Below are 26,148 nucleotides of genomic sequence, written 5' to 3'. Positions count from 1 at the left end.
CGCGGGAGCCCCCCAACCCTTGCTCCCAGCCCTATCGAGCTCCGGGCCATGGCGGCCGCCGAGCCCAAGCCCCCCACGGGGGCGGTTGCGGCCCGACGCCTGGCCCAGAGCTGCTGGTCCGCGTTCTGGGACTACGAGACACCCAAGGTGATCGTGGTGAAGAACCGGCGCTTGGGCATCGTGTACCGCGCGGTGCAGCTGCTCATCCTGCTCTACTTCGTGTGGTGGGTGCGCACGGGGCCTGGCGCGGGGAGGGGGCGCGTAGGGCGTCCGGCGGGAGGGGATGTCTGGCGGGTTCACGAGGGTGGGGAGTGCTCGCGGCCAAGGATGCTCGGAAGTCCCAGGTTGGAGGGGCAGCTCTGGGCTATGAGCAGGGAGAACGGATCGCAGGGAGAACGGATCGCAGGAGATGGAGAACGCGGGCGACCGCCGGGCTGGCTTCTCGGGCCCCCGCAAAGCCTACCCAGCCCTCGAGAGGCGGTGACGCAGCCTCGTTCCCGCCGGAGTCGAGCTCATTCGGCATGGGAGACGTCCCAGTCCTGTCCCAGGATCGTCCCGAGAATCGGCCCTGCCCGTCCGCACAGGTACGTGTTCATCGTGCAGAAGAGCTACCAGGACAGCGAAACGGGCCCCGAGAGCTCCGTCATCACCAAGGTCAAGGGCATCACCTTGTCAGAACACAAAGTGTGGGACGTGGAGGAGTACGTGAAACCACCGGAGGTGCGCAACCCGGGCCCCGCCCTGCACCCCGCGCACCACGAGGGTAGGACTGATCGGTGGCCGAGCTGCCCCGCCGGCCGACCGTCCCTTCTTTCTGAGCCCAGGGAGGCAGCGTGTTCAGCATCATCACCAGGATTGAGGTCACCCCCTTCCAGACCCTCGGAACATGCGCCGAGGTGAGGCTGCGTCGAAAGCAGAGCTGGGATGGGAGGGGCCCTGCCTGGTCAGCTGCGCCTGTCCGGCTCCTGAGCAAGCGGTCTCCTCCCTAGAGTATGAGGGTCAGCAACGCCACCTGCGACTCGGACGAGGGCTGTGTGGCTGGGCAGCTGGACATGCTGGGAAACGGTCAGTGTGCGCCAGCTGGGGGTGGGGGCGGGCCGCGCCCCTCGCCACCTGAGCGCGCGTCTGCCCGCAGGCCTGCGGACCGGGCGCTGCGTACCTTATTACCACGGGTCCTCCAAGACCTGCGAGGTGTCGGGCTGGTGCCCGGTGGAAGACGGGGCCTCAGTCAGGTGTGCGCGCCCGGTGACCCCACCCACCTGGGACCAAACTTCTTCGCTCCTTTCTCCTCACTGACCGGGGGAGTCGGGATGCGTTGGGGGAGGGGGAAGGGAAGGACAAAGCAGCTGGGAGGCTGGGAGAGGCTGTGGAAGGGGAGACTAAACACGCCCAGTCTGCCTCCTCAGCCAATTTCTCGGTACGATGGCCCCCAATTTCACCATCCTCATCAAGAACAGCATCCACTACCCCAAATTCCAGTTCTCCAAGTAAGAGCCATTAGGGTGTGGTGACAAGGGGTGGGCTCGGGTGGGAGTTGCCTCTTGGAATGTGTTGTTTGGGGGTGCATGTCTTCTCAGCATCTGATGCCAGTGGGCCTTGTCCTTAGGGGCAACATCGAGAACCGGAAGGGTGGCTACCTGAAGCACTGCACATTCCATGAAGTCTCTGACCTCTACTGCCCCATTTTCAAGCTGGGCTACATCGTGGAGCAGGCAGGGGAAAACTTCACAGAGCTGGCACACACGGTGAGGGTGCCCGAGAGCGGGCAGGACAATTGTCTGGCCAGGTGCTGGCTGTCACCTGCATACAAAGGGTCTCGTTACAGCGCAGTTCCTTTTCAGTTTTGGCCAGCCCCGGCCCTGCTCGGGTAGAGGAAAGAGAAACAAGATCAGCTGACCCATCTGGGTGTGTGGCTGCTGCTAAATTATTGACTTCTGGTCACAGTTGGCTGCTGGCACCCCTTGTGCCTTGGAAGCAGGGCACTCAATAAGCCCCCTTCCCCAGTGAGCTGCCCTGAGCTGCCTAGGGTGCCCAGAATATGCACCCCCATGGGCAACCTCAGTAGGACCCCAGGGTTGTTGAAAGTCCCCTGTGAGCCCGTCCTGACCCATCTCTGTGTCCACTTCTGGGCAGGGTGGTGTCATTGGGGTCATTATCAACTGGGACTGTGACCTGGACCTTTCAGCGTCAGAGTGCAACCCCAAATACTCCTTCCGGAGGCTGGACCCCAAGCACATCCCAGCCTCATCTGGCTACAACTTCAGGTATCTTGGCCTTTGGATGCTGGCTCCTTGTCTGCACTGGCTATGGAGGTCCAAGAACCAACAGGGCAGGTGCCCCAAGGCCCAGGGACGCCAGTAGTTGATGGTCTTGGAGCCACCCCATTGGGCAATGGGCGCACCCCGCTGTCATGCTTCCCAGCGCTCTTGCACCCGGGTCATCCCATCCCAGGTACTGACGTGCTTCTGGGTCATTCTGCCCTAGGTTCGCCAAGTATTACAAAATAAATGGCAGCATTACCCGCACACTCATCAAAGCCTATGGGATCCGCATTGATGTCATCGTGCACGGACAGGTAGGCCAGCCCACCCTGCTTACATGGGATCCGGCCGACCCAGTCTTGGTCTCCCCTACCACACCCCACACCTCCCTTGGGCCCCACCCCTGACTGTCTAAGGTAGTGCCTTTGCCCCCAGGCTGGGAAGTTCAGCTTGATTCCCACCGTCATTAACCTGGCCACAGCGCTGACCTCCATTGGGGTGGTAAGAAAAGCACACTAAGGTTGGGGATGGGTGTGTGCCGGGGCGAGATGGGGGGCAGGTGCCAGGCCCTCATGCATCTGTCTTGCTGGCCTCAGGGCTCCTTCCTGTGCGACTGGATCTTGCTAACATTCATGAACAAAAACAAGGTCTACAGCCATAAGAAATTTGACAAGGTGTGTACTCCAAGGCACTCCTCAGGCAGCTGGCCTGTGACCCTGGCCCTTGTCTTGGGCCAGGCCCCTCCCCCACCCTATCCCTGCTCTCCAGACCCAGGCCAGGCTGGCCAACTGCAGGGTGAGGGGCAGAGCCAGGCCTGGGCTGTCCCACCTCCATGGCCTTGCCCCACCTCTGCCCCATCTGAGCAGATGGTGGATGCTCCTGAGCGGAGTGCGGGACCAGGGCTTTGTGCCTCCGAGCCTTCCCAACAGGACTGCGTGCTCACAGACGCCCGAGGTTTGGCCCAGCTCTGAGCCTACTTCCACCTTCTGCCACACTGCACTTAAGGCCTTGGGCGTGTCAGGGACCCCTGACATCTGAGGCCCCAGCACAGCCCCTGGCTCTCAAGGGCAGCACAGCTGGGACCATGGACATGGGCCCTGCCCATACACCTCAGCAAAACCAGCAGCCAAAGGGTTCCCATGCAGCTAGACCATGGGGTGACATGAATGCGACGACGACTCCTGCTCCATCTTATCCCCAACTGTAGGGGCAAGTCCCCACCTCCTCCCTAGCTGCCTTCCTCCCAGGCTTTTTGCTCCTGCCCACTCACCCAGACCTTCTGCTTGCCTCACAGCTAAGAAATCACACATCCACTGTGCAATAAAACTGTGACCAGAACCTTCTAGCCTCATCTTTGGGGGAGAAGTAGCTTGAGGCTCTTGACAAACACAGCATGGCAGGTCTCTGCACGTGGTGGGCGGTGGGTGTGCTGGGTCCTCATCTCCCCTAGCCAGCCTGGGCAGTGTGTGGGTGCACCTGCTGCCCCCAAATCCAGTCAGGTTACAACCAGGTCTCACGGGTGGATCAGTGGTGGGGGACACAGGCTGAGTGCATCCCAACACCTGTCCTTCAGCTTACTGTAGGCATCATCCCAGACCCCAAACCTCAAGATAGGGAAAAAGGGTGGTGTCTAGAGGAGGAAGAAAGCCAGGAGGCAGGCAATGAGAACTGTTCCCAAGGAAAACAAAAGCTCAGGCTGACACCAAAATGCCCACCCAGAACCCGAGGCTCTATTTAACATGGGGATGGGGGCCAGGGAAGGAATTGGGTCCTGGGGAACAGGAGCGGACACAGCAGCAGGGCGAGGTTGGAACAGCTGGCACCAGCCGGATCAGGCCTATGGATAATCTGGTTATGTCCTTGGATGCTACAATGTTCACTCCACTCAGCAGCTCTGACACAGCTTGGCCAGATGGCGGTTTCAGTTTTCTCAGCAATGGCAATGACCAGTGCACAGGTCTGAGGAGGCACAGTGCCTCCCACAGATTGTTTCACCTGTGACCCTGTCACAACCAAGGTCAGAGCTGGTCTTCCCACCTGCTGACTGGACCAGCACCACTCACTGGACCCAGCAACCCCCCCAAGAAGCCCCCCTCACCCCTGCAGATCCTCCTGTGCCTGTGATGTCAGCTCCATGGGCCACTCACATGCTCAGAGTTCCAGCTCTAGTTTTAGAGAAACTGGCTTTTCCAGTTGGGGTTGGGCTGTAGCTCAAGAATTCGGGCCAGGGGCTCAGGTTTCCCATCCCCCACCATGAGAGTGACCCTGGGACCTCCACCACCCCCAAATACCCCCAGCCCCAAAGCTGGCCTCTGAGGGAACCATTGGGAGCTGTGGTGCCCCTGCCCTGCTGCAGGGAGGGGGTGAGCCACACAGCCCCAGCTCCTCGCTGCTCCCCTGGGACTTGTCTGGCTCCATTTCCAGGAAGACTGGTTAGTCCTCCTCCCCCACCCAGCCCTAATTTGATTTGATCTCCATCTGGGGGCTGCCGGGCGCCATCACCTTCCAAGCAGAGTCAAGTTTCCTGCAGTCACTGGACCTGGACGTGCCAGTGGGCAACAGCAGTACCCAGCCGACAAACCTAGCCGGACAGACGTCAGTTACTAAGTCTTTTTTCCTCCTTCCCTTCCAGAGACCCAGGCGCGAGCACACACACACACAGTAAAGACTCTAGGAAATGTAGAAGTCAAGGTGTAAATTAGGTAACAGGGACAGATCTAAACCAGGCTCCAGAGCCAACAGTGCGACTTCCACTGCCCACCTGTTTGGGTTTCTGAGTTTATGATTTATATTTAATGTGCTTGCTGCCTTGCCAATCTGACTGATTTTCTTCTGCTTTCAGTCGCATTTAGTTAAAAATGAGGTGCAGGCAGGCAGTCTTATGTTCTGAGGTTGCTGGAGGAACACAGGGAGCAACTCCTGCTCAGCAGAGGGTTCCCTGGGCTGCTGGCAGGCAGACTCTCCAAGCCAGCTCCGTCCTGGAGGGGAAAACAGCACAGTCCACATCTCTGTGAAGCAACAGGGTGCTGAACACACTGGTGGTGCCACCTTTTAAAGGCGGCACAGGCCAAGGACCCTCTTTGCCTCAGGCAGTCAGAGGCTGGACAGGCCCTTGGGGTCAGAGGTCTCGGACTGACTCAAGGCTGAGGCAAGAACACAGTGGCCTCCATCCTGATAGCATTTCTGTTGCCCTTTTCTCCGTCCTCTTCCCCCACCGCTCAGAGCTGAAGCAAAGAACCTTGTGTCGCACATGAAGAAATACTTTTTGAGAATCCAGGTGCTGAATATGATGTCAGAGTCTGCGATAACGGTGTACTTCATCCCCCTGGGGCCCTAGGCCTCCTGCTGCGGTGGTCCCCTCACAGCAGGTGCAGAGGGAGAGGTGCTGGGCCCCTCTGTGGCTGAGCCCCAGTCTGAGTCCCGCCCCCTACTCAGCCTTCCTGCCCCCAGCCCAGTCTCGCTGCTGTTGACGAGGTGACTGCGCCATACACAAACAGCCCAGCAGACCTCACTCTGACCCTGAGTGAGGGTCAGAGAAGCCCAAGCCCCTGAGCTCAGTGTATGAGAGACGCCCAGGTGACCGTGGGTTCAGCCAGGATCCCTGGCACACAGCCCACAAGCTGCCAGTGCAGAGTGTAGGACAGCACTACTCCTGGAAGCCGGGGCTGCGCACTCCGCTCAGGCGCCCCTTCGCCCTGGGTCTGGCTTCCAGCCCTCTTCAGAGTCTCAGCTCAAACAGAGGACCTCCGAGGGCACCCCAGGTCAGCAAAGGAGGGGGCAGCAAGGGCTGAGGCTGCAGGAAGGGCCCTGCAGCAGCAGCAGAGTGTGTTCATCCAGTGAGAAACCAGCCCTGGGACCCCCTCGCTGGAAACGCTTCCTGGGCCTAAAGAGGGCTGCCCTGCTTGAGGCAGGGAACCCCAGAGCCGGGAAGTGAAGTCAATTCTTGCTCTGACTGGTTCACACTTCTGGGCTGTGTGACTGCTCCCCGAGGGCCGCCCTCCTGGGTGCCCGTCTTGGGTGTGGGACATGGGAGCAGAGAACAGGGACACTGCCCAGACTGCTAATGGCCCACTTGGGGGTTCTGAAGCTGCAGCCAATCCAGGGTCTCCTTGAGGTATGACATGCCATAGTGCTGGGCGATGTTCTGGAAGATTCCGATCTGTTCCATGAAGACCTACAGAAATGACCAGTCATAGTGAGACCTAGTCCCAGAGGAGGCACAGGGAGGCAAGGCCAAGGCTCAGAGACGACAAATGGCCTGGGGTGGGAGAGGGAGGAGAGGGGTGGGCAGCAGGGGCGGCTGTCCATGGGAGCCCCCACCTTAGTGTGGATGGTGAGGGAGAAGCCCCCCGCACAGCTGCAGTACACGGCCATGTTGGTCTCCTTCACACCCCGGCACTTCAGGCAGACCTGCAAGGAGAAGCGGCCCCCGTCAGAGCCTCCCCGCCCCAGGCCAGAGCCGGCCAGTCACTTGGCACCGGACAGGCTTTTCACAATTACAAATAAAATCTGAGACTTGATATGGGCTTTATCCAAACATGCCAACTGCTTCCCAACACCCTCCCTGTGGACACCTCCCTTTGACTCTGGGTCTGCGGTCCCCTATCCATCACACCAGGCACCAGCTGTTCCCTGCCTGAACCCCAACACCTCCCTTGGGTCTTCACTCCCCCATCGAAGGCTGAAAGCTTCCCGCTTTCACACACACACTGCCTGTCAGGTCTTTACTCTGCCCGTTACTTTCTTGTCTTGTTTACTGTCCGTCTCCCTCTACTAGAATAAAGGTCCATGAAGCCAGCAATCGGCCCCTATAGGTGCCCAACAGATGCTATAAGAAAGAGTCAGCTGGGCCCGTGGACGAGGCCTGACCCAGGAGGTATCACCTTGGAGGATCAGGCTACAACTTGAGACTTGCACACACATAAGAGGTGTGAGAGCTCTCACACCTCTCACATAGGAGATGAGAGCTCCTATGGGTGCAAACTGCTTACTGATGAGGCCTCCACCTACTGGAGGGGTGGTCAGACTGGTTGCAGACCCAGCACTAGGCCCGCTGCTCACCAGGTCCTGCAGGGTAAAGGCCATCAGCTTCTTCTGTAGGGCTTCCACCAGGGCCATCTCAATGACTGATGAGTCGTAGGCAACCTGACAGTTGGAGCAGAGCCACTGAGGCAGCACGGTCCCATCCTGGACAGACAGGTAAAGGGACAGGTCACCTTCCTTGGTCCCCAGTGCTGAGAAGGGATGGAGGGATTCTCAAGAAGTGTGCCACCACGCTCACAGCTCCAGGGCACACTCATGTCTCCACTGTCATCACCCATGTGATTACCAGGACAAGGTTCTGGCATGTGGCAGCTGAGTGGCCTGAAAAAGGGTGCTTGTTTCTAATTCACATCAGAGTTGGTTGGGGGCCCTGCAGGAATCCCTGACCCGCTGAGGCCTGGATATTCTGACTGGACCAGCAAGGGGCCTGAGGGAGTCGGCCCACCTGAGAGAAGGAGGGGTCTTTGCACAGGTCCAGGTCCCGGCAGAAGTTACAGTTGTGGCAGATGACCTCAGGGAGCACGTAGGAACGGCAGGGGTCTCGGAACTGGGCCTCCTCTGAGAACTCGCCTACGTCTACCAGGCGCAGCAGGTCTCGGGTTAGCTTGTTCACCTGGTTTGTGATGTTGGTGTCCAGAGACAGGACCTGCGGAGAACAGAGCCCATGTCAGGGACGGCTCCCAGCCCTCCCTGCGGCTGTCTGGACCAGAAAACCCCGCAGCCAGTTCTTTAAGCTACAGTTTCTGAGAAGCATCTCAGCTCTTCCTTTTCCTGTTAGAAGCATCAAAGGTAAGAAGTGCCTCCTGCCCATCAGTGATTCCCCAAGTTAAGGTCACAGGCATGGAGGCGCTGTCCCCAGGCCTCAGGGTGTCTGGGACATACCAAAGCATGCTCTACCTGTCACCCTTAGGGACTCTTTCTTCCTCAATGACGAGCAGCCCCAAGTTCACCAGAGCTTTACCATCTCAAATGCAAAGGGGCTGACTTCAACCTTCCATGGTGGAGGGATTTCCAGGCCAGCCCAGAAAAGTCCCTGTAGCACACATGTGTGTTACAGCCTGCAGTGTGGACGTGGGAAGTCTGGCTCCCACCGTGGTGCTGGCAGAGCCATAGGAGTCATCAAGCTTCCTGTCTGTAAATGAGAGGACAGGACCAACATCTTCCCCAGGCCTCTCCCAGCCCTAAAGCTCCTGTCCTAGCACAACGCTAAGAACACAGAACCAAACACCACTTAGAAAACACGTCTCTGAGGGGAGTGTTTATGGTCAATGTGAAGCAAAGTGGGTGAATTTGAAAGTACATTTACAATGAAGAAGGGTGGCCTATTGGGAAGTATTGTTTAAAATATATATACATTACACATATCCCTTACATAGAGAGAACACTGGACTTAATTAAGAGATTAAAAAGATGAAAGTGAATTTACCAAACATGAAAGAAGAAGTGATACTGTTCTATACATAGTATCTTCCAGAAAACACAAGAGGGAGAACACTTCTAACTTCACTTGGAAGGCCAGCATCACCTAGGTACCAACACCAGTCAAAGACTGTGTAAGGTAACTAGTGACTGTTATGTGCACAGACTCAAATATCCTCAACAAAATACAGGCAAATTGAGCCCACTGATATTTTGACCAAGTGGGATTTACCCCCAGAATGCAAGGCTGGATCAACACTAGAAAATCAGTGCAATTCACCATATCAACAGACTAACGAATAAAAGCCAATATGATTATTTCAACTGAGGGAGAAAAAGTCCTAAACAAAATTCAACAACCATCCTTGATTAAAACTCTCAGGATGGGACTTCTTTGGGGATCCAGTGGTTAAGACTCTTGTGGTTCCAAAAACAGAAATATAGACCAATGGAACAAAATAGGAAGCCCTAAAATAAACCCATGCCCCTCTGGGTACCTTATTTTTGACAAAGGAGGCAAGAATATACAATGAGGCAAAGATAGCCTCTTCAATAAGTGGTGCTACGAAAACTGGACAGCTGCATGTAAAAGAATGAAATTAAAACACTTTCTAACACCATCAGATCAGATCAGATCAGTCGCTCAGTCGTGTCCGACTCTTTGTGACCCCATGAATCGCAGCACGCCAGGCCTCCCTGTCCATCACCAACTCCCGGAGTTCACTGAGACCCACATCCATCAAGTCAGTGATGCCATCCAGCCATCTCATCCTCTGTCGTCCCCTTCTCCTCCTGCCCCCAATCCCTCCCAGCATCAGAGTCTTTTCCAATGAGTCAACTCTTCGCATGAGGTGGCCAAAGTACTGGAGTTTCAGCTTTAGCATCATTCCTTCCAAAGAAATCCCAGGGCTGGACTGGTTGGATCTCCTTGCAGTCCAAGGGACTCTCAAGAGTCTTCTCCAACACCACAGTTCAAAAGCATCAATTCTTCGGCGCTCAGCCTTCTTCACAGTCCAACTCTCACATCCATACATGACCACAGGAAAAAATATAGCCTTGACTAGACGAACCTTTGTTGGCAAAGTAATGTCTCTGCTTTTGAATATGCTATCTAGGTTGGTCATAACTTTCCTTCCAAGGAGTAAGCGTCTTTTAATTTCATGGCTGCAGTCACCATCTGTAGTGATTTTGGAGCCCAGAAAAATAAAGTCTAACACTGTTTCCACTGTTTCCCCATCTATTTCCCATGAAGTGATGGGACCGGATGCCATGATCTTCGTTTTCTGAATGTTGAGCTTTAAGCCAACTTTTTCACTCTCCACTTTCACTTTCATCAAGAGGCTTTTGAGTTCCTCTTCACTTTCTGCCATAAGGGTGGTGTCATCTGCATATCTGAGGTTATTGAGATTTCTCCCGGCAATCTTGATTCCAGCTTGTGCTTCTTCCAGTCCAGCGTTTCTCATGATGTACTCTGCATATAAGTTATATAAGCAGGGTGACAATATACAGCCTTGATGAACTCCTTTTCCTATTTGGAACTAGTCTGTTGTTCCATGTCCAGTTCTAACTGTTGCTTCCTGACCTGCATACAAATTTCTCAAGAGGCAGATCCGGTGGTCTGGTATTCCCATCTCTTTCAGAATTTTCCACAGTTTATTGTGATCCACACAGTCAAAGGCTTTGGCATAGTCAATAAAGCAGAAATAGATGCTTTTCTGGAACTCTCTTGCTTTTCCCATGATCCAGCGGATGTTGGCAATTTGATCTCTGGTTCCTCTGCCTTTTCTAAAACCAGCTTGAACATCAGAGAGTTCACGGTTCACATATTGCTGAAGCCTGGCTTGGAGAATTTTGAGCATTACTTTACTAGCGTGTGAAATGAGTGCAATTGTGTGGTAGTTTGAGCATTCTTTGGCATTGCCTTTCTTTGAGATTGGAATGAAAACTGACCTTTTCCAGTCCTGTGGCCACTGCTGAGTTTTCCAAATTTGCTGGCATATTGAGTGTAGCACTTTCACAGCATCATCTTCAGGATTTGGAATAGCTCAACTGGAATTCCATCACCTCCACTAGCTTTGTTCATAGTGATGCTTTCTAAGGCCCACTTGCCTTCACATTCCAGGATGTCTGGCTCTAGGTCAGTGATCACACCATAGTGATTATCTGGGTTGTGAAGATCTTTTTTGTACAGTTCTTCTGTGTATTCTTGCCACCTCTTCCACAAAGGTAAACTCAAAATGGATTAAAGACCTACATATAAGAGCAGAAACTATAAAACTCTTAGAGGAAAACATAGGCAAAATACTCAATGACATAAATCAAAGTAGGATCCTCTATGACCCACCTCCTAGAGTAATGGAAATAAAAACAAAAGTAAACAAGGGGAACCTAATTAAAAGCTTTTGCACAGCAAAGGAAACTATAAACAAGGCGAAAAGAGCCCTCCGAATGAGAGAAAACAGCAAATGAAACAGCTGACAAAGGATTAATTTCCAAAATATACAAGCAGCTTATAGAACTCAATGCCAGAAAAACAAACAACCCAATCAAAAAGTGGGGAAAAGACCTAAATAGACATTTCTCTAAAGAAGACATACAGATGGCTAACAAACACATGGAAAGATGCTCAACATCACTCATTACTAGAGAATGCAAATCAAAACTACAATGAGATATCACCTCACACTGGTTAGAATGGCCATCATCAAAAAGTCTACAAACAATAAATGCTGGAGAGGGTATGGAGAAAAGGGAACTCTCTTGCACTGCTGGTAGGAATATAAATTGATACAGCCACTATGGAAGACAGTATGGAGATTCCTTAAAAAAATCTAGGAATAAAACCACCATATGACCCAGCAATCCCACTCCTAGGCATACACCCTGAGGAAATCAAAATTGAAAAAGACACATGTACCCCAATCGTAGCACTATTTACAATAGCTAGAACATGGAAGCAACCTAGATGTCCATCAACAGATGAATGGATAAAGAGGTTGTGGTACAAATACACAGTGGAATATTACTCAGCCATAAAAAGGAACACATTTGTGTCAGTTCTAATGAGGTGGATGAACCTAGAGCCTATTATACAGAGTGAAGTAAGTTAGAAAGAGAAAGATAAATATTGTATACTAATGCCTATATATGGATCTAAAAAGATGGTTCCAAAGAATTTCTCTGCAGGGCAGCAATGAAGAAAGACACAGAGAACAGACTTATGGACAACTGGAGAGGGGAGGAGAGGGTAAGATGTATGGAGAGAGTAACATGGAAACTTATGTTACCATATGTAAAATAGATAGCCAATGGGAATTTGCTGTATGGCTCAGGGAACTCAAACAGGGGCTCTGTATCAACCTAGAGGGGAAGGATGAGGAGGGAGATGGAAGGGAAGTTCAAGATGGAGGGGACATATATATACCTATGGCTGATTCATGTTGAGGCTTGACAGAAAATAACAAAATTCTGTAGAGCAATTATCCTTCAATTAAAAAGCAAATAAATTTTTTAAAATCCATAAAAAAGAAAAAGACTCTGCTTCCACTGCAGGGGGCACAGACTGGATCCCTGGTCGGGGAACTAAGTACCACATGCCGCAAGATGCGGCCAAAAAACAAACTTACTCTCAGGAAATGACCATTATCAAGGCACCAAGGAACCTTCTCAACCTGCTTCAGGGTGTCCCTTCAACAGTCTACAGAGGATTTTTTTTTTAAACGGAAACTGATATACTGATTTGAAATTCGTAAGTAAAGGCAAATTAAGTCAAAATAATTTGAAAAAAAGAATAAAGATAAAGCATTCACACTACCTGGTTTCAAAACTTATTGATAAAGTTACAGAAATTAAGACAGTGTGGTGTTTTAGAATAGACAGACATGTAAACCCAGAAACAGATCCATATACATACACAGCCAGTTAAGCTTTGAAAAAAGCACAAACATAATTAAATGGAGAAAGGCGAATTTTTTAACAAATGGTGCTGGAATAAGTGGATATGCTTATGCACAAATATGAAAGTGTTAGGCACTCAATCGCGGGTAACTCTTTGAGACCACATGGACTATAGCCTGCCAGGCTCCTCAGTCCATGGGATTTCTCCAGGCAAGAATACTGGAGAGGGTTGCTATTACCTTCTCCAGGGGATCTTCCCAACTCAGGAGTTGAACACAGGTCTCCTGCATTATAGGCAGACTCTTTATTGACTGGGCCACTAGGGAAGCTTCAATTTATAACATACACATTGTACAAAAATTAACTCAAAATGGACTGACTAAATATAAAACCTAAAACTATAAAAATTCTAGAATAAAACATAAGTGACAAGCTTTGTGACTTTGGTTAAAACAAAGATTTCTTATATATGACATCAAAAGCTCAACCCTTAAAAAGTGAACGATTAGATCAAAACTAAGATCCATTGCTCATTGAAAAATACTGTCAAGGAAATTTTGAAAAGGCAAGGCAAAGTCTGGGAAGAAATATTTGGAAATCACACATTTGACAAAGGACTTATATCCAGAATATATTAAGAACTCTCAAAACTCAACAATAAGAATAATAACCCAATAACTGACTCACTTTGCTGTACACCTGAAACTAACACAATATTGTAAATCAACTATACTCCAATAAAAATTATTAAAAAAAAAAAAAAAGTTCTTAATAATGGGCAAAAGATCTGAACATTTCACCAAAGACAAAGAGCAAACAAACACATGAATAAAATCTCCACATCATTAGTATTATGCAAAGTAAAAGTGATTCAGTCATGTCCGACTCTTTGTGACCGCATGGTCCATGAATTCTCCAGGCCAGAATACTGGAGTGGGTAGCCTCTCCCTTCTCCAGGGGGTCTTCCCAACCCAGGTATCAAACCCAGGTTTCCCACATTGCGGGTGGATCCTTTACCAGCTGAGCCACAAGGGAAGCCCAAGAATACTGGAGTGGGTAGCCTATCCCTTCTGCAGCAGATCTTCCTGACCCAGGAATCGAACCAGGGTCTCCTGCATTGCAGGCAGATTCTTTACCAACTGAGCTAACAGGGAAGTCCAAGTAGTATTAGGGAAATGCAAGTTAAAAACATGATGATATACCACTACACATCTATTTGGACAGATAAAACCTTGAAAATTAACAATTAAAGTTCCAGCGGGGTGTGGAGCAGTTGGACTATAGTCACTCACCACCAATGAGAATGCAAAACAGCCACTTTACAAAACACGATATGACCCAGAAATTCCCCTGCTGGGTTTTTACTTGAAAGAAATGAAACTTATGTTCACACAAAAACCTATATGAGAATGTTTATAGTGGCTTTATTGGCAGTCACCCATAAGCGCAAACAATCTGAATGTCCTTTAATCGGGAAGCTGTGGTCCTCCCATACAGTGGAGCACTAGTCAGCAATGGAAAGGAACAAGCAACGACATGGAGGAACCCCAAGTGCGTTTTGCTCAGTGAAGGAAATCAGACCTAAAAGGCTACGTGACCAACCACTCCACTCGTATGACATTCTGGAAGAGGTTTCAACGCAGGGACAGAAGACAGATTGGTGGTTCCAGGGATGCAGGCGAGAGGAGAGGCTGAGTCCCAAGGGGAAGCAAATGGAAAAACTCTCAGGGGTGGAGAATGTTCTGTACTTTGCTGTTGGTGGCCAGTTCACATATCCATATGTGAAAACACAAACAACCGCACTTCACAGAGAAAAATTTTAAAAGTAAATAAACATAGGGACATGGGGGCTTCCTTGGTAGCTCAGTGGTAAAGAATCTGCCTGCCAATGTAGTAGACACGGGTTCAATCCCTGATCCGGGAAGATCCCACAGGCTGAAGAGCAGTAAGCCCATGAGCCACAACTACTGAGCCTGTGCTCTAGAGCCCAGGAGCTACAACAACTGAGCCTTCGGGCCACAAGTACTGGAGCCTGTGTGCTCTAGAGCCTATGTTCTACAACAAGAGAAGCTGCCATAAAGAGAAGCCTTTGCACCGCAATGAAGAATAGCCCCTGCTCACCTCAACTAGAGAAAACCCAAAGAGCAACGAAGACCCAACACAGCCATAATACATAAAATTTTAAAAATAAAAAACAAACATAGAAACAGACAGATCAGCACGTACCAGGGGTGGGGAACTTTGGAGAATGATGTACGACTCTGTATCCTGACTGTGGTGGTGAATACATGACTGGCTGCCCCATGAAATGCACTCTAAAAATGGTAAATTTCACTGTATGTAAATTATACTTTAATAAAAATAGAACTTAAAAATTCTGAAGTCTACCAAGGAGTTAAAGTGTTATATTAAGCCATTTCTTAACCACCATGAGAAGTCACTTGATCACTGTGAAACAGAGTGCTGGGAGGTAACTTAATGGACAGTAAAGTGCTCTGTAAGGGGACGCCTGCCAGGTCCTTATCTGGTAACATCCCTCATTTGAATCAGCCTACCTTTCCCAGAAGGCATTCAGCGTCCGAGCAAGCTCTCCTCTTAGGTTCCACAGCAGCCCGGATGCTGTGGGTGCCCTGTCCAGTTCCTGGTCTGGCCCACTGGCCTCATGTGACCCACGAGCTGGCTCTGCTGTCCCACTGCTCACCTTTCACAGCACCGCCCCGTCACCCCTCCTCCCAGGGGCTCTGTATCCCTCTGCCCAGACTTCATTCTTCCGTCAGATCCACCCACTGCCAGGCCCTCTCGGTCCTCATGGTCTCAGCCCAGGACCTATGAGAGGTCCTTTCTCACCTGCCCCTGTCCTGAACTCACCTCTTGGCACCTGTGCTCTCTGAGCTCACCTGTGCCCTCCAGGGGAGTGTGAGCTCTGTGAGGACAGGGGTCTTTCCCATAGCGACGGCACAGACTGGGTGCAGTGGGTGTTTGTGGAATAGAGGAGTGACTTGCACACCCATCAGTGGGAGTGTCCTCACCTTGCACACGTATTTGATGAACTCCAGAGCAGGGTTATTGAGCAGCAGGTGAGAACCGGGGAGAACAGGAAACATTTCTGAGAGCTCAGTAGAGTTCCGAGAGCCTGTGACTTTCTTCTGAATCTTCTGAGTGATGGTGAAGAAGTTCTGAGTGAGTTCATTTGCCACATAATCTTGTGAGAAGGTGATCATTCCTGGGAGAGAAGCAACATGGCGCCTGCTCGCTACCTCACAGGGCGGCAAGGACACCAAGGGAAGGAGATGGGGACCCTGAGAAGCACACACTGGTGGCCTCACACAGCAAGGATGCTCACCAGGAAGGGCTCCGGCCTCCCCCTGGGCCTCCTGGGAGAGCTGGCTGGCTCCCCTCCTCCTCACGGGGGTGCTCCCTGGGGTGCTGCGCCTCAGTTCCTCCTTCATGCTGTGGTACACGGCCACGATGTACGCTGCAGAGAGAGGGCAGGCTCAGGCCACGAGAGTCGGCGACGCCTCACACATCCCAGAATCCGGAGGTACCCTGTGGCTGGTCCCGCTGCTAGCCAGACAAGGCTGAAATGTCATTATTGGTGATGATTCTATTTGCTGCACTGAGATGAGCCAGAGTCAATTAGACAAACAGGAACAATCAGGGCACTCTCTGAGGCCCAGGTTCACGCTTAGAGACTGCTGCACAGCTGAGGCAGCAAGCACCAACCTTCACACCAACTGGTGCAAAAGAGGGCTCACCTTGCCTCTTGGGGTCAACACACTTCTCCAAAAACTCCACGGGTCCACTCGTTCCAAAAGAGAACTTGAGAAGGTGAAGAACTCAAATATAAATTGACAGGGGATAAAATAATCATAAGCAGAACTCCCTCTGTCGCTATATACACAGATGTACCTGTATCTATGTCTGCTGACAATTTATGATGCTCTTCATCAACTCTTCTATTCTATTGATTAGTTCTGAATTACAATGTGTGCTTAACTTCTCATTTCTTTTTCACATCAACCTAAATAACTTGGTTTGCAAACACTAAACTTTTATTTCTTTTTTTAAATTTTGATCGGAGTATAGTTGATTTACCATGTGGTGTTAATAATGACCACTAATGCCTTTAGCCCCAAATGAAAATATAGGGGTTTCTCACACTAGAAGTTAAGCCTGAGAGACCAGCCAGTGGGGCAGCTGATTTAGGAGTATCTAAACTCCTCTACTTTGGCCACCTCATGCGAAGAGTTGACTCACTGGAAAAGACTCTGATGCTGGGAGGGATTGGGGGCAGGAGGAGAAGGGGACGGCAGAGGATGAGATGGCTGGATGGCATCACTGACTCGATGGACGTGAGTCTGAGTGAACTCTGGGAGCTGGTGATGGACAGGGAGGCCTGGTGTGCTGCGATTCATAGGGTCGCAAAGAGTCAGACACGACTGAGTGAATGAACTGAACTGAAACTCCTCTACATGGGATCTCCTTTAGTCACTGTAAGTGTACATGCACAACCTCGGGGGTGGGACTATGAAGCCTTTGTGATGCCCCAGGGCAGCCTTCCTCACCATGGGGTTCTGTGAGAGGTCTGGGGCCTGGGCAGAGCCCGAGGGTCTTCTTTCTGCCTCTCACAGTGCTATGCAGCCAGGGCACGCACGCTGGGCAGGCTCCCACCAGGGCCACATTATTCCCACCGCATGACTCAGATGTGATGGTGAGTGTGGACCACTCACCTGAAACGATCATGAGGAAGTAGCTCTGGCAGGAGGCTGCCTGGGGCAGGAACTGCAGGATGTTCCAGTTGTTTTCCAGCAAGTCCTCGACATCCAGTTCCTGTGTGCCTCCCTCGTCCTCCTCCTCCTCCTCCTCCTCGTCCTCGTCCTCCTCCTCCTCAGGTTCCCCCTGCTGTGCTCTGCCCTCTTCTGGGGAGTCCTGCTTTGACACAAAGACAATCCCAGTAATGTCTGCCCACAGCACCACCGCATGGTGGGGAGTGTCCCAGCGGAGCCTGGGTCTGTCTTGTGTCCTGTTCATCTAGTCGTTCCAGCCCCCAAGCCCAAGATTCCTGCAGGACGGCTCCAAGAACAAGGTCATGTACAGAATGTGCCTGGTACATTCTCAGTAAGGCACTGACTGTTACTTTCATTTGCTGTTTCACAGGATTCACTTTAAAATTATTCAATTCGCACTTCTCAAGAAGGGAAGAATCAAGGGTGCTTCCTGGGTGACCACCTCTCTTGTTGAATTCTGGATCTCTTCCTGGGATGGTCACAGTTCTGAGAACTGATCCTTAGGTAGGTTGATAAGGAGTCCAGGCCCCTCAAGAAGGAGAAAGGGGTCTGGGGCTCTCAAGGAAGAGCCAAGGACAAACAATTTTTTCTACACTGCTTTGTCTTAGTCAATATAACAATGTATCTTGCTCCTTAACAAGAGCCTTCTGACTAATCTTGTTATCTTTAGACATATGTTGTGGGAGTGGTCTGCTAAGACCTCTCTATTGTTAGTTCTAATCTTATTATCTTATATTGAGGGAGTGGGTCTGGTAAGATCCTTTACTGTAATAAAGTATATAGCTCCCTTGCTAAGACTAGCGAGGGGGGCACTCTCTGTCCCCTTCTGATGTCTATGTCAGAAGCTTTCTCTGTCCCTTTTTCACTTTAATAAAACTACTACACAAAAGCTCTTGAGTGATCAAGCCTGGTCCCTGGTTCCGAAACTAAATCTTTGGAGACCACGAATCTGACATCGTAAGTTATCAGTTCTGCCAAAGATCTAGTTCTGGTGGACGACCCCCCGCCACCCCCGACTAAGGTCCCCTTTCTATACAGCACCTTTATTTCAACATCTGAACTCTGACAGCTACCATCCTTATTAACAGCAGCAACTACTCCTGCCTTCCCCTATTCGTCGACATGGCTGCACTTCCTTCCCTTGCATGTGGTCTCAGTGAGCCTCCCAACTCCAGCACCAAGGGCAGCCTTTGCTTCTGGTCTGCTCTCGGCAGATGGCGACTTCCTTCTGGGGGTGCTCTCCTTTTGACACCTGAGGCCCCACCCCCCCAGCTCCCCAACCCACTGGTAGCTTCCTCCATGGGGACCTGCCCTGGGGGGGCTGTCCTCTCAACTCATACTTACCTCCAGGTGATCTCACCAGCCCCAACTGCCAGGCTCACAGATGACCCCAAGTTTCATGCCCCCCACCCAAGACGCACAGTCACTACCTGACCCCTGCATCTCCACCTGTGCACATTAAGCAAACAACAGGGGCAGCAAACACCACGTGCCCCAGATAAGCACGGCTCCCTTCTCCCCACACTTGCTCTCTTGCCCCGCCCATTGGGGTTCACACATCCAGGCGCAGCTCCCTCACATACAACATGCACGCTCAGACATCACCCCTGTGTCCCAAGCATCACCCCACTGGCCTGTCCACACCCGCTTCAATACCCACCTGAGTCATTCTCCCTGACTCTGCCTTGCCCTGCATCCTCCTCTGGGCCGACACTAACTGGGCTCCACTTAGACCTTGACATCCTGCAGTAATGTCCACTCAGGACCCAAGTGGAAGTCAGGCCCTGACACCTGCCCATTCAGAATCTCCCCATCAATAAAAGCCAAGTCTCCATCACAGCCCTCAGGCCCAAGTGGCCTGGTCCCAGCCAGCTCTTTGTCCACATCTGTGACCACTGACCCTGCCTGTGCCATAACTCAAGGCAGCTTCACATCTCGGTCCCATCACCTCCTCGGAGGACTCCTAGACCCCCCATCCACATTGGCCCCTGCCCCAGGCCTCTCTGCCCCTACCAGCTTTGTCTGCCCTGAGCCCTTACTGTTGTCGACGCTGCCATATACATCTACTTGTCTGCTTGTTCATGATCCTTTCCCTTACAGACTTCATGACGTTTACTGCTGCATGACTGGGGCCCAGAACCATGCCTGGAACTCGGCTTGTGACCATCAAGTGTGCACGGAAGGGACAAAGTGGACCTTTCAAGTTGCTTCAGATTCCAACCTCAGCTCTCCAAGACTGGTTACCTCTTACCTGTCCACAGTGAATCCTAGATGGAACAGTTCCTTTGATTCCACCATAATTAGAGGGATCCATCCAGAGAAGAAATTCCCAGCATCGAGAAAAGGAAATTGTCAAAGAATGGAAGATCTCTTTAGAGTGGATGCTAAAAAGAAACAAGACAGAAATCGCTTAAATGAAATCAACAGTCTTCCCCTTTTACTCTACTTTCCTTTTTTTTATTATCTGTTCACCCTCTACTTATTTAAAAATGAATTTAAAGTGGATTCACATTTTATCATCCCTCAGGCTTTCTAGGGAAAATGATTGGTGTGGCCACTATGGAGAACAGTATGGAGGTTCCTTAAAAAACTGAAAATGGAGTTACCATATAACCCTGCAATCCCACTCCTGGGCATATAGCCAGAGAAAAACATGGTTCTAAAGGACACACGCAACCAATGTTCACTGCAGCACTGTTTACAACAGCCAAGACACGGAAGCAACCTGAATGTCCATCAACAGAAGAATGGATAAAGATGTGGTACATATAGACAACGGAATATTACTCAACCATAAAAAGAGAATGAAATAACGCCATTTACAGTAACATGAATGGACCTAGAGACTGTCATGATGAGTGAAATATGTGAGAGAAGGAGAAATATCATATGATATCCGTTATATGCAGAATCTAAAAAGAAATGATATAAATGAACTTATTTACCAAACAGTGACAGACTCACAGACTTAAGAGAACCAACTTATGGTTGCTGGGCGTAAGAGTTGGGAGAAGGGAAGTTAGGGAGCTTGACTGGGAGAGACATGTACACACTACTATATTTAAAATAGATAACCAACAGCACCTACTGTATAGCACAGGGAATTCTGTTCAATGTTATATGGCAGTCTGCATGGGAAGGGAGTTTGGGGGAGAATGGATACATGTATATGCATGGCTGAGTCTCTTTGCTATCTACCTGAAACTATCACAATATTATTAATTGGCTACACTCCAATATAAAATAAAATTTCAAAAACAAATAAAATAAAATGAATTTAAGGTGAATTCACATTATCCCTCAAGCTTCCTAGGGAAAATGATGATAAACATAATACTAAGGAGACATCTGAGGTAACCAGGAGTGGGAAACAGGGACCAGTGTTGAGAGAACGACAGGTGAGAGCTGCAGAGGGAACCCCAGGGAGTACAGTGGCTCGTCCTCCAGCACTTAGCAGAGCACAGATCACACTCATGTGTGAGAAAAATCACACCAGCCTTGAGTACCTGCTCCCACCAGTGTCAGAGCCTCACACATAGGGGCATGTGGGGCTGTGCTCACAGAAGTCTTGCTTCAACAGAGGTAATAATGAGCCCTAGACTAAACATTGCTCTGGCTCTGACTATAAATCTCAATAAATACCCAAAAGGATCAAACCGTTTTCAAGTAACATAAAGCTCAAGAATATTTACTGGAATGCAAAAGTAGCCGACAGACAAGCCAAGGTTCTTAATGTCTGTCATCCAGTCCTGTATCACCAGGTGGGCAAAGAAGCAGAGAAACACAACAAATGAGAAGAATCTATCAGTTGAAAACAAATCAGAGTTGACATAGATATTGTAATGAGCAGAAAAGAACATTAGAAGTTATAATTGTAGTTATTATAATTGTATTTCATGTGTCAAAAAAAACTAGAAGGAAGACTGAACATGTTAAGCAGACTCTAGAAATGTAGGAGACCCAAATCAAGCTTCTAGAGATGAAAACTGTCGTGTCTGAAATAAAAAATATACTGGATGGGATTAATGGCAGATAAAACACTCTAGAAGATCAGTGAGCTTAAAGATATAACAACAGAAACTTATCCAAAAAGAATCACAAAAAGGAAAAAAGGGCTTTCAAAAAATATCTATCTACGGGCTTTCCTGGTAGCTCAGTGGTAAGAAATCCATCAGACAACACAGGAGACATGGGTTCCATCCCGGGTAGGTAAGATCCCACATGCTGCAGAGCAACTAGGCCCCTGTACCACAACTACTGAGCCTGTGGTTTAGAGCCTGATAGCCACAATTACTGAGCCCATGAGCCACAACTACTAAAGCTGGTGCACCCTAGAGCCTGCTCCACAACAAGACAAACACTGCAGTAAGAAGCCGGCGCACCACAACCACAGAGCAGTGCCCCTCTCTGCAACTAGAGAAAAGCCCAAGCAGCAGTGAAGACCCAAGGAAAGGGAATGAAAGTGGAGTCGCTCAGTCGTGTCCGACTCTTTGCGACCCCACGGACTGTAGCCTACCAGGCTCCTCTGTCCATGGGATTTCCAGGCAATAGTACTGGAGTGGACTGCCATTTCCTTCTCCAGTGGATTTTCCCGACCCAGGGATCGAACCCAGGTCTCCCGCATTGTAGACAGATGCTTTACCGTCTGAGCCACCAGGGAAGTCAATGAAGACCCAGCACAGTCAAAATAAATAAATAAATAAAATAAAATTATATATATATATATATCCATCTGCAATTCTATGCCCAGCAAAAGTATCTTTCAAAAAAAACGGTGAAATAAAGGCTTTTTCAGATACCCAAAGGCAGAAAGGATTTGTTACCAACAGAGCCACACTACAAGATTTGTTAAGGAAGTCTGTCAGCAGCAGGTAAATGGGGCAGATGAGAACATGAGCAAAGGAAGGGGACAGGAATGCTGACACCTGTTGGTGATGTACTCCACGTAGGCCAGGGCGTCCTCCACCCGCCGCTTCTTGGTGCAGAGGATGATGCGGTTGAAGTTGGCATAGACGACCGATGACCCCAGGCGCTTGAACTCAGCGATGAGTCTGCAGACCAAGTTTAGAATCAAAGGTCAAAACATCACAGAGAAAACAGTTAATGGTCCCGAAGCAGAACATATACCTAGAACCCAGAAGTAACAAAGAACAAAGAGGTCTGCACGGCCAAACCCTACCACAGACAAAACCATAGACAAAGGTAGGAAAAAATCTGCAACTCGTATCACAGAAAAATGGTTACTTTTTATCTAGGAAGAGCTCATACAGATCAATGAGAAAAACACAAAAGAAAACTATGGAAAAACGGTCAAAGGAAGTCCAATTTCATTCATAATTAGGACTGCAAATTAAGGGTATACCAAGAGAGCATTTTATCCCAGCAGGTTGTTAGTGGGGCTTGGCATGGGGACATGCATTCCCAATCTGGTTCCCAAGAGTTGGTAGTACAGCCAACTGTACAACCTTTACAGGGAGCTGACAATATTGATTCAAATTAGCATTTACCTCTCTAAATTTATCTGAAAATATCCATTAGACCTGCAGCAGTGTTACTTCCTGGAGATTATTCTAGACATGTTTGCATGACCTCACGCACAAGACCATTCCTTGGTTGGTTACCGTGACAACAAAAGTTATGGAAGCAGCCGAAACATCCATTAGTGTGGTACATCCACACATAGCTCTCCAAGACCTACTGTTAACGAAGACAAGCGAGGTGCCGAATGATAAGCACAGTGTGCAATGACTTACAAAAAAGCAGCAGAGACTCTGCACCATATAGCGTGTCTCTGGAAGCTGTGACGGCAGCTAAGCTCTTCCTGGGCCCCATCTGATCACTATGGACCACTAGCCTAGAAGTGGACTCTTGATCCAGAGGTGCTGACTAGCCATCTTTCTGGTTTGGGGACCAAGGGATCAGCAAGCCTGGAGAAAGCCACTGGCAGCACTCACTGAAGGAAGAGCTTCTTCATCATGCTGTGCAGCGTGCGGTGCAGGGCAGGGTCGTGCAGCAGCGAGGACGGCGACCGGAGCCAGCGGTAGAAGTGCATCACCTGGTTGTCGGCGTAGACGTTGCGGTACTGCGTGATCTCCTTCACCCAGCCCACCACCATGCTCTTCAGGATCCTGCAGGAGGGGGTTCAGAGGGTGCCCCCCACTGTCGCTGGCACCAGCTCCTCACCATTCTGCTGTCGCCTCTGCGCCCTCTCTTCTCACTGTCCAGACTCCATTCCTCGCCCCTCTGTAACTCATCTGCACCCCCAACTCAACACCACCTTTCCGGCTTTTCCAACAGAGCCAGGACAGAGCTGAGAAGATGTGGGTGCCCTTCAAGGAGGTACCTAACTGCTGCGAGAACCAGAAAGAGACTCACAGCAGAGACCTCAAGGGCCCCCTCTCCCTTATGCCAGTCAGGATCCTAACGGACTGCTTCATCACAACTGCCCCTGGTTAAATCGCCCCAGATGACTCTGCAAACGGTATCACAAAGCCAGTATGATGGTTCTGTCACCTGCAGTCTGACTGTACCACCTTTTGGGACTGAACTGGCTGCTTCTCTGCCCAAACAGTCCTTGGCCCTGACTACACCACGTGCATTTTGGCTGCTGAGGCTTTCTTTCCACAAATCCCCTGGCCTGAAACCCCCTCCCTCCAGTTCTGTCCTCTTTCTGTGAGAAGGCAACAGGGTGGCAGTTGTAGAAAACAGTTCTGGAACCACAAGACTTGCTCTTGAGCACCAACCTTTCCCCTCAGCTGCACTATGGCCACAAGCCTGGGCCTCAGTTTCCTCATTTCTACAATGGGTGACAGCCATCTTGCCTAGTGGGGCTATGCGAGCACATGCTCCCTGCCCGTGCCACCGCTGCAGTTCTCTCCCGATACCCACACCTTACAACTTGCACCACTTTCTGTGTGGCTTTACCCATGTTCATATCCTGCTGTGCACCCCACAGCAGATGCTCGGTGAACACCCACACTCCAAGTAAATTGGCGACTTCTTGCAGGCACACCTCTGGCCATAGGAAGCGGGCCAGAAGGCAGCACCTGCAACTGTCACCGGTACCTGCAGGGCGGCACTTGTGAGTGCCACCCGTGAGCGAAGAAAAGAGTCTGGCCCCGTGCTGGTTTCTGACCAGGCAGAGGGAAGCCCCCCTGACACTGACTTAGCTCTCAGTTTCCAAAACAAGGACAGAGGATAAAAGGATTTCTACTGCTCCTTCTGGAGGCAAACTATTGTTCTGCCTTTGGAGAGCTGAGGGTACAAGAACCAAAGGGCAGGTGACGTTCTCAGGGTGGCAAGCCCCTGGGTACCTGAAGGTGTTGGAGCAGAGGGCTGTCTCGTCATAGCTGGCAGGGGCGCTGGCAGCCTGATTGCCTGTGATCATGTCCTCCAGGGAGGCCTGCTGGATCACATCGAAGCTGATGCCAATGCTGTCGGCCCCCTCCATATCATTGACGTGGTGAGACTGCAGGATGGTGTTGACGGCCAGGTTCTGAATATCCAGTTCCACGCACACTACACACAGACATCACCGCTTGTGCACTGACCCCTCCTGGGTGTGGAGCCTGATCCCAGCAAGCACCATCTCAGAAAAATCACTGCTGCTTAGGGCAGCTGACTGCACAGCTCACACCCACAGAGGCCCCCTGCAGGCTCAGCTCCCAGCCCAGTACACCCGAGTGCTCCCACCAGCCCAGAATGGCAACAAACAGCAGGAACAGCAGTCCCTGGTGTGCCTTGCCCACCCACCTGTGGAGTAACAGCCGGAACTGTTGATCTCCACAGGGGCTTGGTCATCAAACTCCATGACGAGCCTGTTGTCGTCGGCCTCCTTCCCACCCAGGTCTGGGCGAGACGTAGGAGAGAGCCAGAGCAGGTGGTTGTGGCGCTGGAGGTGGCGGGCAAAGAAGAGGTCGGAGCCAAAGGTAGAGATGTCCTCAGGCAGATTCCCAACGGGGACGTGGAAGTACCTGCAGGGGCACAGGGTCAACCCCAGGAGTTGAAAATGACTGGGGAATGTCTTCTTGCCCCCAGAGTCCAGTGAGGCCAGTGACAACCAAGACGGCCAGAAGCACCCCTCCCCTCGGCCCACCTGCTCATCTCGAAGGCCTGTGACAGATACGTGTCCAGGTTGAGGTAGTGCCGGATCATGCGCCGGGCTCCGTGGCGCTGCCAGTCCAGGACCCCGTAGCTGATCTTGTCAGCCACGCGGACAGGCACCAGTGGGAATTCCTCCAGGACAGGGATCTCGCCAGTCAGCCTCTTCAGGTCCCAGTTGGACTGAACAGCAATGAGAGTTGGCCCACGGCGCTCCTCCTGAGTGCAGGGAAGGAAGCAGTGAGGTGGACCAGGCCCTGGGGAGGGGGCTCTCACAGCATGGGATCCCGATGGCACTCACTTTGTAGGTCAACAGGAAGCGCTGGATGGCTCTGCAGACGATCTTCAAGTCTGTTTCAGCACGAACTTCAAAAGCGTGTTTCTGTGGGGGCAGAAGCTCAGGGCCCACTTTCTCCAGCAGGAGGCTGTGCTCGGTTGAGTACAGGGCACTGAGGCTGGGCATCTGGTTGCTTCGCACCTAGACAAACAAGGGGTGGGTCAGCCGTCTTCCCGCTGGGAAGGAGGGGCAGCCCTGTGAGTGGACATAGGCGGCAGGGCTACCTCTGCAGATCCACTTCTCACTCTCGCAAGAACAAGGCAGTGGTGGGAGGGAGGAGGGAGCAGGAGCTTCCTACCCGGGG

At 50.8% G+C, this 26,148-nt stretch overlaps 2 protein-coding genes across 7 annotated transcripts in view; one reads left to right on the top strand and one right to left on the bottom strand.

The window, feature by feature from the left end:
* P2RX2 (purinergic receptor P2X 2) lies at positions 1-3,599 on the top strand. Of its 3 annotated transcripts, NM_001192643.2 has the most exons (12): positions 49-224; positions 585-720; positions 825-896; positions 990-1,065; positions 1,136-1,232; positions 1,407-1,487; positions 1,607-1,745; positions 2,134-2,264; positions 2,485-2,575; positions 2,697-2,762; positions 2,858-2,935; positions 3,128-3,597. In NM_001192643.2, exons 1-12 carry the CDS (start codon positions 49-51, stop codon positions 3,230-3,232), a joined length of 1,248 nt encoding a protein of 415 aa, NP_001179572.1. In that variant the 3' UTR covers positions 3,233-3,597. The 3 variants fall into 3 exon arrangements, with proteins under 3 accessions (XP_024833074.1, NP_001179572.1, XP_024833075.1); XM_024977306.2 differs by having other exon boundaries at positions 1-224; positions 2,858-3,599; XM_024977307.2 differs by lacking the exon at positions 49-224 and having other exon boundaries at positions 284-720; positions 2,682-2,762; positions 3,128-3,599.
* Positions 3,600-4,936: 1,337 nt separating this feature from the next.
* POLE (DNA polymerase epsilon, catalytic subunit) overlaps positions 4,937-26,148 on the bottom strand; it is a 61,062-nt gene continuing 39,850 nt past the window's right edge. For 2 of the 4 annotated variants that reach the window (XM_024977498.2, XM_059876177.1), the window contains exons 36-49: positions 25,809-25,985; positions 25,503-25,726; positions 25,160-25,380; positions 24,721-24,925; positions 23,362-23,535; positions 22,333-22,458; positions 19,659-19,791; positions 17,351-17,552; positions 15,964-16,095; positions 15,650-15,843; positions 7,750-7,950; positions 7,323-7,448; positions 6,582-6,671; positions 4,937-6,435 (exon numbers count right to left, since the gene is read on the bottom strand). In XM_024977498.2, the coding sequence (XP_024833266.1) occupies positions 6,322-6,435; positions 6,582-6,671; positions 7,323-7,448; positions 7,750-7,950; positions 15,650-15,843; positions 15,964-16,095; positions 17,351-17,552; positions 19,659-19,791; positions 22,333-22,458; positions 23,362-23,535; positions 24,721-24,925; positions 25,160-25,380; positions 25,503-25,726; positions 25,809-25,985 (2,319 nt within the window). In that variant the 3' untranslated portion in view covers positions 4,937-6,321. 4 annotated transcript variants of the gene reach the window in all.

The sequence above is a fragment of the Bos taurus genome, chromosome 17 (genome assembly GCF_002263795.3).
Source record: "Bos taurus isolate L1 Dominette 01449 registration number 42190680 breed Hereford chromosome 17, ARS-UCD2.0, whole genome shotgun sequence".
NCBI classification, from domain to species: Eukaryota; Metazoa; Chordata; class Mammalia; order Artiodactyla; family Bovidae; genus Bos; species Bos taurus.
This window is presented reverse-complemented; position numbering and strand designations above follow the sequence as displayed.

Excerpts from the sequence above, each read along its gene's own strand:
- P2RX2 (XM_024977306.2), top strand. The coding sequence starts at position 49 with ATGGCGGCCGCCGAGCCCAAGCCCCCCACGGGGGCGGTTGCGGCCCGA. Across the intron at positions 1,746-2,133 it reads TCACAGAGCTGGCACACACG|GGTGGTGTCATTGGGGTCAT; the intron begins GTGAGGGTGCCC and ends ACTTCTGGGCAG. Across the intron at positions 2,576-2,696 it reads ATGTCATCGTGCACGGACAG|GCTGGGAAGTTCAGCTTGAT; the intron begins GTAGGCCAGCCC and ends CTTTGCCCCCAG.